The sequence below is a fragment of the Rhinolophus sinicus genome, chromosome 9 (assembly GCF_057876585.1).
Source record: "Rhinolophus sinicus isolate RSI-liver-muscle chromosome 9, RSI-T2T, whole genome shotgun sequence".
Classification (NCBI taxonomy): domain Eukaryota; kingdom Metazoa; phylum Chordata; class Mammalia; order Chiroptera; family Rhinolophidae; genus Rhinolophus; species Rhinolophus sinicus.
The window spans coordinates 6,113,455-6,127,623 of record NC_142509.1 but is presented as its reverse complement, the minus strand read 5'-3'; the positions used below and the strand labels follow the sequence as shown (position 1 = coordinate 6,127,623).

Sequence of the window (14,169 nt, the reverse complement as noted above, 5' to 3'; positions counted from 1 at the left end):
TAATGCATAGAAACAAACACAAGAAAGCAATCAAAATGGAGAGACAAAGAAATATATCCCAAATGAAAGAACAGAACAAAGCTTTAGAAAAAGTACTGAACAAAATAAAGACAAGCAATCTACTAGATGCATAGTTCCAAGTACTTGTTTCAGGATGCTCAATGATTTTAATGAGAACTTCAACAAAGAGATAGAAAACATAAAAAAGAACCAGTCAGAAATAAAGAATACAGTAACTGAAATAAAGAATACATTAGAGGGAATCAACAGTAGATTAGATGAAGCAGAGTATCGAATCAGTGATTTATTTTATTTATATATATATTTTTTAAATCAGTGATTTTGGAGATAAGGTAGCAGAAAGCACACAAAAAGAACAGCAAACGGAAAAAAGAATTAAAAAAACCAAGAATAGTTTAAGGGCTTCTGGGACAACATCAAGGACAACATCACTTGCATGACAGAGATACCAGAAGGAGAAGAGAGAGAGAAAAGAATTGAAAACCTACTTAAAAAAAAACAATGATATAAAATTTCCCTAACGTGGTGAAAGAAATGAGTAAACAAGCCAAGGAAATGCAGAGAGTCCCAAACAAATGAACCCAAACAGCCCCACACCGAGACTCATCATAACTAAAATGGCAAAGGTCAAAGACAAAGAAAAAATCTTAAAAGCAGCAAAAGAAAAACAGCTAGTTATCTACAAGGGAGCTCCCACAAGACTGTCAGAAGATTTCTCAACAGAAATTTTGCAGGCTAGAAGGGATTGGCAGGAAATATTTGAAGTGATTAAAAGCAAGGACCTACAACCAAGATTACTCTGCCCAGCAAAGCTATCATTTAGAATTAAAGGACAGATAAAGAGCTTCCCAGACAAGCAAAAAAGCGAAAGGACTTCATCAAAACCAAACCAGAATTACAAGGAATCTTAGAGGGACTTCTTTAAGATGAAAAAGAGACAAAAAGATAGAAAATATGAATAATAAAATGGCAATAACTACATATCTATAAACAATTACTTTAAATGTAAATGGATTAAATGCTCCAATCAAAAGGCAGGGTAGCTGAATGGACAAGAAAACAAGACACTTACATATTTTCCTGCCTACAATAGACTCATTTCAGATTTAAAGACACACACAGACTGAATGTAAAGGGATGGGAAAAAGATATTTCATGAAAATGGAAATGAAAAGAAGCTGGGGTAGCAATCCTTATACCAGACAAAATAGACTTTAAAACAGGCTATATAACAAGAGAGAAAGAAGGACCTTGTAACCCCACTTCTGGGTATTTATCAGAAGAAACCCAAAATGCTACTTTGAGGGGATGTGTGCATCCATATGTTCACTGCAGCATTGTTTACAACGGCCAAAATATTGGGGTAGCTTTGGTGTCCGTCGATGGATGAATGAATAAAAAGGAGGTGGTACATATATACAATGGAATATTGTTCAGTCAGAGAACAGAATGTGTTCTTGCCATCTACAGTGGCAAGGATGAACCTGGAGGGTGTCGTGCCAAGTGTACTTTATCATACAGAGAAAGACAGATGCAGTATGATTTCGGTTATATGTGGAATTGAAAGAACAAAACAAATAAACAAACAAAACAGAAATAAACTCACAGATACAGAGAACATTTTGATGGTTTCCAGATTTGGGGTGGGGGGTGGTTGGGGTGGGTGGAAAAGGGGAAGGAATTAAGAAGTACAAACTGGGGGGCAGCCGGATTGCTCAGTTGGTTAGAGCATGAGCTCTGAACAACAGGGTTGCCGGTTCGATTCCCACATGGGCCAGTGAGCTGCACCCTCCACAACTATATTGAAGGCAACGAGCTGCCACTGAGCTTCCAGAGGGGTGGCCGAAGTTGGTTAGAGTGTGAGCTCTGAACAACAAGGTTGCTGGTTCAATTCCCACATGGGATGGTGGGCTGCGCCCCCTGCAACTAAAGATTGAATAAGGCAACTGGACTTGGAGCTGAGCTGTGCCCTCCACAACTAGATTGAAGGACAACAACTTGGAGTTGATGGGCCCTGGAGAAACACAGTGTTCCCCAATAAAAAATAAAGAAGTACAAATTGGTTGTTACAAAGTAGTCACGGGGATGTAGGATTTAGCATAAGGAATATAGTCAATCATATGATAATCATGTGTGGTGTCAGATGGGTACTAGATATATCAGGGTAATAAATAGAAGGGGCATTGGGGGGCAGAGTGAAAAAGGTGAAGGTATTAAGGAGTATAAATTGGTAATTACAAAATAGTCACAGAGATCTAAAGTAAAACTTAGGGAACATAGTCAATAATATGGTAATAACTACGTATAGTGCCATGTGGGTACTAGTCGGGGGATCACTTCTTAAATTATATAAATGTCTAACCACATGCTGTATACTTGAAATTAATATAAAATAATGGGGGAATCAGTTCTTAAATTATATAAATGTCTAACCATATGCTGTATACCTTAAATTAATATAAAACAACACTGAATATCAACTGCGATTGAAAAATTTTAAAGGGGGGGAAAAGAGATTCAAACTTACAAGTATAAAATAAATGTCATGGGGATGTAATGTAGAGCATAAGGAATATAGGCAATAATATTGTGATAGTGTGGTACAGTGTCAGATGTTTGCTGGACTTATCATGGTGATCATTTCTTTAGGTATACAAATGTATGTGCACCTGAAGCTAATATAATATTGTATGTTAGCTATATTTTAATAAAAATCTTAAGAAAAAGACATAGCTCATAAAAGACATTCAAAAATATATCTTAGGACTCAATAATAAGAAAACAAAAAACTTGATTAAAAAATGGGCCTAAGACCTTAACAGACACCTCACCAAATATATACAAATGGCAAATAAATATGTGAAAAGATACTCCACATCATATTTCATCAGGGAAATGCAAATTAAAACAACAATGACATACTATTATATACCTATTAGAAGGACCATGATTCAGAACACTGACAACACCAAAGGCTGCTGAGCATGTGGAGCACAGGGATTCTTGTACATTACTAGTGGGAACGCAAAATGGTACAGCTAGTTTGGAAGGTAGTTTGGATGTTTCTTACAAAACTAAATGTACTCTTACCGCTCAATACAGCAATCAAGCTTCTTGGTATTTACCCACATGAATTGAAAACTTATTTCCACTTAAAACCCTGCACACAAATGCTTATACCAGCTTTATTCACAATTTCCAAAGCTTTATTAATAATTGCCAACACTTGGAAGCCACTGGATGTCCTTCAGTAGATGAATGGCTAAACTGTGATGATGAAATGTTGTTCAGCAATAAAAAGAAATGAGCTCTCCATTTTATGAGGCCAACATTACCCTGATTCCAAAACCAGACAAAGACATTACAAAAAAATGAAAACTACAGGCCAATATCCCTAATGAACACAGATTCAACAATACTCAAAAAAATATTAGCAAACAGAGTTCAGCAATACATTAAAAAGATAATACACTATGATCAAGTGGGATTTATTCCTGCTATGCAAGTTTGGTTCAATATCTGCAAATCAATTAAGGTGATACACTACATACACAAAATAAACAATAAACATCATGTGGTCATATCAATAGACGCAGAAAAAACATTTGACAAAAATCCAGCATCCATTTATGATAAAAACGCTTATGAAATTGAGAAAGTACTAGGATACAAAATTAATATTAAGAAATTGGTTGCATTTTTATACACCAATAATGAATATCAGAAAGAGAAATTAAGAAAACAATCCTATTTACAATTGCATCAAAAAATACTTAGAAATAAATTTAGCCAAGGAAGAAAAAGACCTGTACTCAGAAAATTATAAGGCATTGAAGAGAGAATTTAAAGAAGATACACATAAATGGGAGCATAAGCCATCCTCATGGATAGCAAGGATTAGCTTCATTAAAATGTCCATACTACCCAAAGCAATCTATAGATTCAATGTAATTCCTATCAAAATACCACTGGTATTTTTCATAGTACTAGTACTAGAACAAATAATCCTAAAATTTATATAGAACCATAAAAGACACTGAATAGTCATGGCAATGCTGAGAAAGAAGAACAAAGTTGGAGGTATCATGCTACCTGGTAGCAAACTATACTACAAGGCCATAGTCATCCAAACAGCATGGTATTGGCATAAAAACAGACACATAGATCAGTGGAACAGAATAGAGAGCCCAGAAATAAATCCATTCCTATATGTTCATTCAATCTATGACAAAGAAAGCAACAATTTACGCTGGGATAAAGACAGTCTATTCAATAAATGGTGCTGGGAAAACTGGATAGATATATGAAAAAAAGAAACTAGACCACCTTCTTATGCAATATACAAGAATAAACTCCAAATAGATTAAATACTTAGATGTAAGACCTGACACCATAAAACTCCTAGAAGAAAATTCAGAAAGTATACTCTCAGACAGTATTCTTAGTAATATTTTTATTGATATACCTCCTCGGGCAAGGGAAACAAAAGAAAAAATAAACATGTAGGATAGCATCAAACTAAAATGTTTTTGCACAGCAAAGGAAACCATCAACAAATTGAAAAGACATCTTACCAAATAGAAGATATTTGCCAATGATACATTTGATAAGGGGATAATATCCAAAATTTATAAAACTCATACAACTCAACATGAGGAAAAAAACAACAGTTCAATTAACAAATGGGCAGAAGATCTGAATAGATATTTCTCCAAAGGGGAAATACAGATGGCCAATATATATATGAAAAGATGCTCAATGTCATCAGAGAAATGTAAATAAAAACTACAATGAGATATCACCTCACTCCTGTCAAAATGGCTATCATCAATAAATCCACAAACAACAATGTGTAGCAAAGGGAAGCCTTGTGCACTGTTGGTGGGATTGCAAATTGGTGCAATCACTATGGAAAACAGTATGGAGGTTCCTCGAAAAATAAAAAATACAGTGACCTTATGACCCAGTAGTTCCATTCCAAAACACTAATTCAAAAAAAAATATATGCACCTCTATGTTCACTATAGCACTATTCAAAATAGTCAAGATATGGAAACAACTGAAATGCCCATCAATAGACAATTAGAAAAAGAAACTGTGGTACATTTGGAGTCTTACTCTGCCATAAAAAAGAATGAAATCATACTGTTTGCAACAACATGGATGGGCTTAGAGGGTATTATGCTAAGTGAAATAAGTCAGACTAAGAAAGACAAATACCATATGATCTCACTTATATGTGGAATATAAAGAACAGAATAAACAACAATCAAAACAGAAATAGATTCATAGAGAGAATAAACTGATGGTTGCTAGATGGGAGGGGGTTTGGGTAGATGGGTGAGAAAAGTGAAGGAATTAGGAAGTACAAATTAGGAAGTCACAAAATAGTCACGGGGATGTGAAATATAGTATGGGTAATACTATATATGGTATCAGGTTGGTACTACACTTATCAGGGGGAATCACTTCTTATATAAATGCCTAACCACTGTGTTGTACACCTGAAACTAATATAAAATAATATTGAATGTCAACTATAATATATATGTGTATATAGTCATGGGATGTAAAGTACAGTATAGGGAATATAGTCAATTGTATTGTAATAGCTACGCACGGTGTCAGAGGGGTAGTAGACTTGTTGGAGTTATCACTTTGTGAGGTGTTTAAATGTCTAATCATTCTGTTGTTTTTTACACCTGAAACTGAAAAAAGAGAAAGAAATGAGCTATCAAACCATGAAAAGACATGGAGAAACTGAAATGCATATTACTAAGTGAAAGAAGCCAACCTGAAAAGGCTACCTACTGTGTGGTTCCAACTATATGACATATTCTGGAAAAGACAAAATTATGGAGACAATAAAAGTTCAGTGGTCACCAGGGTTTGGGAGGAGAGAAGATGAATAGGTGGAGAATAGAGAATTTTTAGGGCAGTGAAAATACTCTGAATGGTATTTTAATGGTGGATGTATGTCATTATCTATTGGTCTAAACCCCTAGAATTTACAACACGGAGAGTGAACTGCATTGTAAACTACGGACTTTGGGTGATTATGATGTATCAGTGTCAGTTCATCCTTGGTTAAGAAAAAAAAGTGCCATTCTGGTGAGTGATGTTCATAATGGATGGGCTCCATATGTGGGGGTCAAGGAATATATGGGAAATCTCTGTATCTTCCTCTCATTTTCATTGCAAATCTAACGCTGCTCTAAAAAATAAAGTCTTTAAAACACACACACACACACACACACACACACACACACACACACACACACACACCCCCCGAATGCTAAAGAAAACTGAGAATAAAGGTAAAACCTTGAAAGCATCCAGAGAGACGTGATCTATAAACTAAAGGGGAACCTCACTTGGAATTATAGCCAATTAATGAGACATGAAATAGAACTCTATTTTATGGAGATCAGAGGAAGTAGCACAATAGTTTTCAAGTGCTAAAAGAAAAAAATTTCCAAGTTTAAGGAAAACTTATTTCCCTTTAGTCACACAACACTTCTAACATCAGATATGTAGGTTTTTCCACACCAAGCATTTCTCCAACTCTAAGCAGGTACCAACTGGGTGTTCTACAATTTAACTCAGCTCTGATGCTAACTGCTCAAAGTTAGCACAGAGCCCCCAGTCCCACATGCCCCCCCCCCCTCTATTTCAGAGGCTAGTTCCAGGTTGTCACCTGCACTTTCTGATTGACTGGCTACAAATCAGAGTCCCATGACTTCATGTTTGATAATCTATTAGAACTGCTCACAGAACTCGGGGAAACTTAGGTTTACTGGTTTATTATAAAGGATACAACTCAGAACAACTAGATGGAAGAGATGCATAGGGCCGGGTATGGGGAAAAGGCATGAAGCTTCCATGCCCTCACTGGGCTCACCACCCTCCGTGAGCACCTCAATGTGTTTACCAACCTGGAAGCTCCCTGAACCCTTTCAGTTAAGGTTTTTATGGAGGCTTCATTATGTAGGCATGACTGACCAAACCATTGACCACTGGTAATTAACTCAACTTCCAGCCCCTCTCCCTCAGGTTGGGGGACTGAAAATTCCAACCCTCTCATCACATGGTTGTGTCCCCTAGCAACCAGCCCCTAATCCTGAGGAGCTTTCCAAAAGCTATTTCATTAATAAAAACTCACTCAGGTGTGGTTGAAAAAGACTTTTTATGGATAACAAAAGATCTTCTCATCCCTGTCACACAGGAAATTCCAAGGGTTTTAGGAGTTCTGTGCCAGAAACTGGGAATGAAGATTAAATATGTATTTCTTGTTTTGTCACATTATTGCACAACTGCAAATTCTATATCTGCCAAAAGTATCTTTCAGGTAAAGAAGTAGGATAGTCATGTTATAGAAAATGAAGAGAGGGTTCAAGTATTTGACATAATCCAACACCGTTCATAATAAAAAAAATCTCGGCGAATTAGGAATAGAAGGGAACTAATTCAACTTGAAAAACAACATATATACAAACCCCACAGCTAATATTACACTTAATGGCAAAAGACTGAATGTTTTTCACCTAAGACTGGGAATAAGGTAAAGATAACAGCTCTCTGCACTCTTATTAATAAAGTACTAGAAATTCTAGCTATTACAATAAGATTTTTAAGAAAAAGAAATAAAAGACATAGAGGTTGGGAAGAAAAAAAAAACTGTCTGCATTTGCAGATGACATGATTGCCTATGTAGAAAATTCCAAAGAATTGGAATTTCAATTCCTAAAACAACCTCTCAGAATTAATGTATGTTTAACAAGTTCACAGAATACAAATCAATACAAGAAATCCAGTTCCATTTCTGTATGCTAACAGTGAACATGCTGAAACTGAACTTAAAAATATAATGCCATTTAAAATTGCTCAAAAGAAAACGAAATACTGTGATATAAATCTGACAAAACATGCATAGGATCTGTATGTTGAAAAATCAGAAAATTTTGATGAAAAAAGTGAAAGAAGACTTAAATAAGTGAAGAGACATAGCCTGTTCATGGATTTGAAGACTCAACATAGTGAAGATGCCAATTCCCCTCAATTGGATCTATAGGTCTAATGCAACTCCTATCAAAATGTTAGCATGGCTTTTCGTAGAAGCAGACAAGTTTATTCTAAATTTTATATGAAAAGGCACAGACCCTATAATCGTTTTAAAAATCTTGACATAGAAGAATAAAGTTTTGTGGCTGTAAATCCAAATCTATTAAACAAGGTATATTCAAAGAAGTGAAATATTATGCTTCTGTGTAAGATGCAGAAAGTCACAAGAATGCATTGCTTTCCACTTAAGAGTGAGAAAATTTTCATTCATTATAAAAATTTCAGGAGCTGAGGTTTCAAGGAGGAAAGTATGCCTGTAATGAGTAAGATAAGAGAAAACACACACACACACACACACACACTTCTCTGAAAACTATAGCACTGATTTCAACCTCATGTCACAGGCTTGTTCTTTCAAGCGGGAAGGAAAAGCAAAGGTTTCAAAGAGAAAAGATCAGAAGCCTTCTCTTCATCACAGGAACTTCAAATCGAGCATGTCCAAAGCTGGGTTCATCACTCTCCTACCTCTATTGGAACCTCTATCACTTCCTGTGTTTCTGATTTCAATAAATGTCACCACTGTCTACCCAAGTCATTTAAGCCTGAAATATGGTGGTCACCCTAGACTCTCTACTCTCTTTCTATCACCTGACTCATCCAATTTTCAAGAGCTACCAATGTTCCCTCAATTTTTTTTCTTGAATCCACTCCCTCTTGCTTGGTATTAGTACCAGAACTACTCAAGCCCTCTTCCTCGCATCACCAGGTCTATTGAGATGACCTGTCTATTTTCCATTTAGCTTCCACCTTGCGGCCAAGTAATCTCCATAAGACTAAGTTGTGACTTAGTTTCTGCTTCAAATCTCTGAAAAGAGACTGAGACGCTTAGCGTTGCATCCACGATGCTTCCTGATTCACCTTCTCCCAGTCTGATCTCTTCAGCTTCGTCTCCTGCTGCCGTGTAACTAAACAATTCCAAACTGCAGTTCTTCCACATAGTGTGTAAATAAGCACTCGAAGCTATTCCCACTGATAGGAACAGCTGTCCCACTTTTCTTCGCTCTGATAATTCTCACTCACTTACCAAGATTCAATTTGAGAAAACTATACTCTGCCAGGGTAGCCTGTGCCCCTCGCCTGTCCGCCCTTAGCACCCTGTGGAATCTTTACTTTGGCATTTACACGTCGTATTGAAACGATTTCATTGTGCGGACGACCCATTTGTTAGCCTAAAGCGCTGTCTGGAACCAAAGGGCCCTTGCTAAAGTTGCTGAACCCACCGAATGAAAACTTCCCTGTTCCCTGGTACACGGCGGGGGCTAAGTTGTTCTCCTTTCCTCCCACTCATATTCGCCTTTTTGTCCCTATTGGATGGTGACACGCAGTTTAAGGAAACTCAAGGTGAGGGCGTTAACCCGGGACACCTCCTCCTTACTTACCTGGCTGCAAGTCTTCTGCGCTCAAGCGGTTTGGCGCCTTGGGTGGGATGAGGGGCTCTGCCCTTCTCGCCGACTAGAGCCCCAGACCGCCCTGCCCGGGAGGCTCCCGGACTCCGTGCTGGGCTCCGGTGGAGGCTCGCAGATCCTCGGCTACAGGCGCGCAGCGGTCCGGAGCGTGGCTGGTCCCCGCTGCAGGGAGGCGGCGAGAGCAGAGCCCCTCTGCGCCCCGGCCCTGCGGTGATGGATTCCTCGCCACGCTTCAGGTGACGGCCGCTGCCTAAGCCGACTTCCAATGGGCAAAAAGACCTGGCTGGTCTGGGACGCCCTCCTGGACACTCAAGTCTGCTGAGACTCTTATCAGCTTCCCTTACAAGCTCTCTCTCCTCCAGCTTTCTTCTACCCCTGTCTTAGTTGTGTCCGCCCTGCGAAGGGCCTGTCCATTGCTCCAGATGGAAAAAAATCAGGGTGTGGATGCTGACAAGGTCCTCCAGTTCCCAGATATTGCGTCCTTCCTGAACATGGTGGATGAAATGCTCCCTGTCGTTGAGCCCCTTACCCCTCCCACGTTTCCCCCGGGACCCCATCCCCCAGTGCCCAGGCTTCTAGCTCTGAAGGTGTGTCCCAGCTTTCTGTCCTGACTGAGAGGGACTGTGGGACCGCCCTGGTTTTGTGGGTGACCTCGGCGGACCCAAGCAAAGCCTCAGTCATCCTATGCATTAGGCTAACCTAGGTGACCTACCTGTGGCCACCTCTGTGCCTCTCGCCTGTAACCTGCCTTCTAGGGCAGCTTTCTGCATCGCTGAATGAGGCCAATGCTGACCCTCCCCCCCCACCCCCCTTGTTATTATTTCTTTCTCTTTTCAGCCCGTGTCTTTCCTGGAAAAGAATCGTGTGCATCTTTTTGCTACCATTTATCTTATCAGGTCTTGCTCCTTCGATAAAATATAAAGAGTATCTTATATCTGGAGAAGCGCGACCGCAGCTGCCACAGTCCAGGTTTGCCTTAGCGGGGAGAGCCGGGAGCTTTCTCTCCTTTCTTGGAGAAAATAATATCAGAAGCATGCGCAGAGCATGTTCTGCTAACAAGAACTTCTTTTTCCCCAAGGGCTTCATCTCTCTCTCCTCCCGCCCCCTCCCTCCCTCCCTCCCTCCCTCCCTCCCTCCCTTCCCCCCTCCCTCCCTCTCTCAGTTTCTCTTTCTCTCAGCAGGTTTAATTGGTCTCATCTGAATCCTCTTGAGCTGAAAAACCGATCTATGGGACTTCAGACTGAAAGCATAGCTGGGAGTAAGCCATACTTCACACTGGGGGGGCACAAGTTCCTGATCTTTGGGGGCTCCATCCACTATTTCCGGGTGCCCAGGGCGTATTGGAGGGACCGGCTCCTGAAGCTGAAGGCCTGTGGCTTCAACACTGTCACCACGTGAGTGCTGTCCCCAGTCCTCCCCAACCTTGCTTCTCCACAGGGGCTCGTAACATCTGCACCAGGCTCAGCGCCGGTTTGGGGAGCCAGACCTGAGGGCTCACCTTCGGAATAATCAGGTTCAGCGCGCGCTTTTCATGCTTAAGCGTCACTTACACCTCATACTCAGTTTGGTGAGGTGGGAGCCTTGCGTAATGTAATGGTAGAAACATAAAAGCAGTAAGTGATTTCTTCAGGACTCTCTCTAGTGGAACAGACATTGGGCTCCTTAGCAGCACTCAGTTTAATGACGTATGTTTAAAGTATACATGGTGAGTGAATACATGGTGTTTTTAAAACAGTTCTTATTGATGTATTTGGAGATGGACATATAAAGGAATAGTAGTATCAAAATGAGCATGTAAGGAAATACTAGAATCACTAAAGTGAAGTTAAATGCTGTAAAGGGAATGAATGCAGTAGTTAAACGATCAGACAGACCTGCTCTTCACTTCCAGCTCTGCCTCCAACCAGCGCATCGCTGGGCCCTGGTGTGTTCGCCTGTAAATGGGCAGAATAGTAATTACCTTGTAAGGTTGCGTTGATGATGAAATAAGATAAAATCTTTCTATTATTTATATGAAAAATGCCTATCACAATGCCTGGCACATACATGTACCCAATAATGGTGGCAAAAAGAAATACAAGCCCAGTTTAGTCCATTAGAAGAATTTAAATATAAATTTAACATGATATTTAACATGGTTACACATGTAGTGACAAAAGGTAACAAGTATTTACAGTTTACAGATTGCTAGGCATTTTCTAAGTATTTTCACAAAATTGCTTAATCCTCACAACTGTCCTGTGAGCTGGACAGTATATTCCCGTTGTGCAGGGGAAGCAATGGAAGCACAGAAGGCTGGCTTGCTCAGGAGGAGTGTCTCCTCCCAGTATGGGAGCAAAGGCTCCTGCCTGTGCACGGATGACCAGTCAAATAAAAACCATACCCAAAGCAAAAATCATATTTGAATTAGGAATAGTGGAGTTCCCTTCATAGCAGGCCTATTTCCAGAAAAGTCTTGAAACTCAAAAAATTGGGAGTCAGTAAAGTGGGTTGAAGGGTGAGCCCAAAGAAAAACGTTCTGTGGAAGGCTGCATTGTGGCAGCTGCATGCAAAAGGGGGCGTGGTTAACATCAGGGGAAGGGCGTTCCTCAGGTTAGAGGGAAGGCAGGGAAGCCACCCTGAGTATAATGATCCTGCCATTGCCAGAACACAAATGCTAATTTAAATATATCTACTATTATAAAGTAAGAGTACCAATTTTAGTTATTTAATGAACATATATATAGTATTTATACACAGCCAGGCTCTGTTTTAAACTCTGGAAAATATTAATATTAATTCACTTCATCTATATTGCAATTCTATGTGGTGTGTAGTGTTATTACCACTGAGAAAACTCAGGCAAAGAGAGGTTAAGACCTTTTCCCAAAGTCACGTATAGTAATAGTAGAGCTATGCTTTGAATTCAGTCAGGCTCCTGGGCCCAACTGCTAAACAATTCAGCACCTTTCACAATTGTGGACTTTGCTTAGAGACTGAGGATTATGTTCACAACACTTTGCAACTCTCATCGTAAAGTCCTATAAAGTCTAAGTGCCCTTTCAGTATATTTTATCATTTCTTTGTTGCAGAACATATTTTTCTGTTTTCTTACTTGTCTCATAATTGCCATTCATTTTTTAAAATATTTTTATTGAAAACTATAGCTAACGTACAACATTATATCAGTTTCAGGTGTACACCATAGTTATTCAATATTTATATACCTAAAGAAGTGATCACCATGATAAGTCCAACAACTATCTGACCACACTATCACAATGTTATTGACTATTCTCTCTATGATGTACATTACATCCCCATGACTTATTTGTTTTCTACCTGGAAATTTGAACCTCTTATACCCCTTCACCATTTCCTCCCTTTTTACATTTTTCAATAACAGTTGACATTCAGTATTATTTTATATTAGTTTCAGGTGTACAGAATAGTGGTTAGACATTTATATGAGGTGTGATCAGAAAATAGGTGAATGTTTAAATTTAAAAAATTATTACAGTAAAAGACACATTGCAATTAACCCCCCTCAGAATACTCCCCCTGGCTTTGAACACACTTATCCCATTGCTCTTGGCACTTTCTGAAGCAGTTCTAGAAATCCTCTTTCATGAGTATCTTTAGTTGAGCTGTTATGGTTGCCTCAGTGTCCTGAATTGATTCAAAACATTGACCTTTCATGGTCATTTTGACTTTAGGGAAGAGCCAAAAGTTGCATGTTGCCAGATCCGGTGAATAAGGTGGATGAGGACATGCCATAATGTTTTTGTTTGACAGAAATTCCCGTACCAGAAGCATTGTGTAACATGGAGCCCTTCCATTGTGATGACAAAATATGGTGAATGATGCTGCTGAGTGCCATCCAATGGAAAGACAGGGATCTTCAATATTGGAAGTAGTGCCTCAAACCTTATTAACAGTGTGTGACAAGTTTCAACTTGTTTGGTGCAGTTAGTTGCGTGTGAACTACGGTTGAGAGAAGGTGTATTTTAAAGTGTGCTGTAAATCATCCTCCATCTCTGTCACACATCGCTTCTGGTATATGGCAATTTCTGTCAAATAAATACATTATGGTGTGTCCTCATCCACCATATTTACCAGATCTGGCACCGTGTGACTTCTGGCTCCTCCCCAAAGTCAAAATGATTCAGGACATTGAGGCAGCCATGACAGCGCAACTAAAGAAGATCATGATAGAGGACATCCAGAACTACTTCAGAAAGTGGCAAGAACTATGGGATAAGTGTGCCTGAAGTGAGGGGGAATATTTTGAGGGGTTAATGGCAATGTGTCTTTCACTGTAATAAATTTTTAAAAATTTAAGCATTCACCATATTGTTTGATCACACCTCATGTAATTTAAGAGATGTAGATAACCTAGATACCTAATCTAGATACCCGACTAATCTAGTATCCACCTGGCACATTACCGTATCATTGACTATATTTCCTATGCTTTACTTTACATTCCCATGACTACTTTGTAACTACCAATTTGTACTTCTTAATCCCTTCTTCTTTTTTATCCTGTCCCAAAACCCTTCCCATCTATCACCCCAATAAATGTAGTACCCATCTGACACCATACATAGTTATTATAATACTATTGACTATATTCCTTATG

At 39.2% G+C, this 14,169-nt stretch overlaps 1 protein-coding gene and 1 long non-coding RNA gene across 3 annotated transcripts in view; one reads left to right on the top strand and one right to left on the bottom strand.

Annotated features, from left to right (window-relative positions):
- The window catches only part of LOC141569158 (uncharacterized), a 52,033-nt gene extending 42,374 nt beyond the window's left edge, over positions 1 to 9,659 (bottom strand). For both annotated transcript variants that reach the window (XR_016022352.1, XR_016022351.1), the window contains exon 1: positions 9,522 to 9,659. This is a non-coding gene — a long non-coding RNA (uncharacterized LOC141569158). The remainder of the gene's footprint in view (positions 1 to 9,521) is intronic.
- The window catches only part of GLB1L3 (galactosidase beta 1 like 3), a 55,252-nt gene continuing 50,733 nt past the window's right edge, over positions 9,651 to 14,169 (top strand). The window contains exons 1-3 of the mRNA XM_088800800.1: positions 9,651 to 9,784; positions 10,386 to 10,517; positions 10,730 to 10,942. Coding sequence (XP_088656926.1) covers positions 9,762 to 9,784; positions 10,386 to 10,517; positions 10,730 to 10,942 — 368 coding nt within the window. The 5' untranslated portion in view covers positions 9,651 to 9,761. The remainder of the gene's footprint in view (positions 9,785 to 10,385; positions 10,518 to 10,729; positions 10,943 to 14,169) is intronic.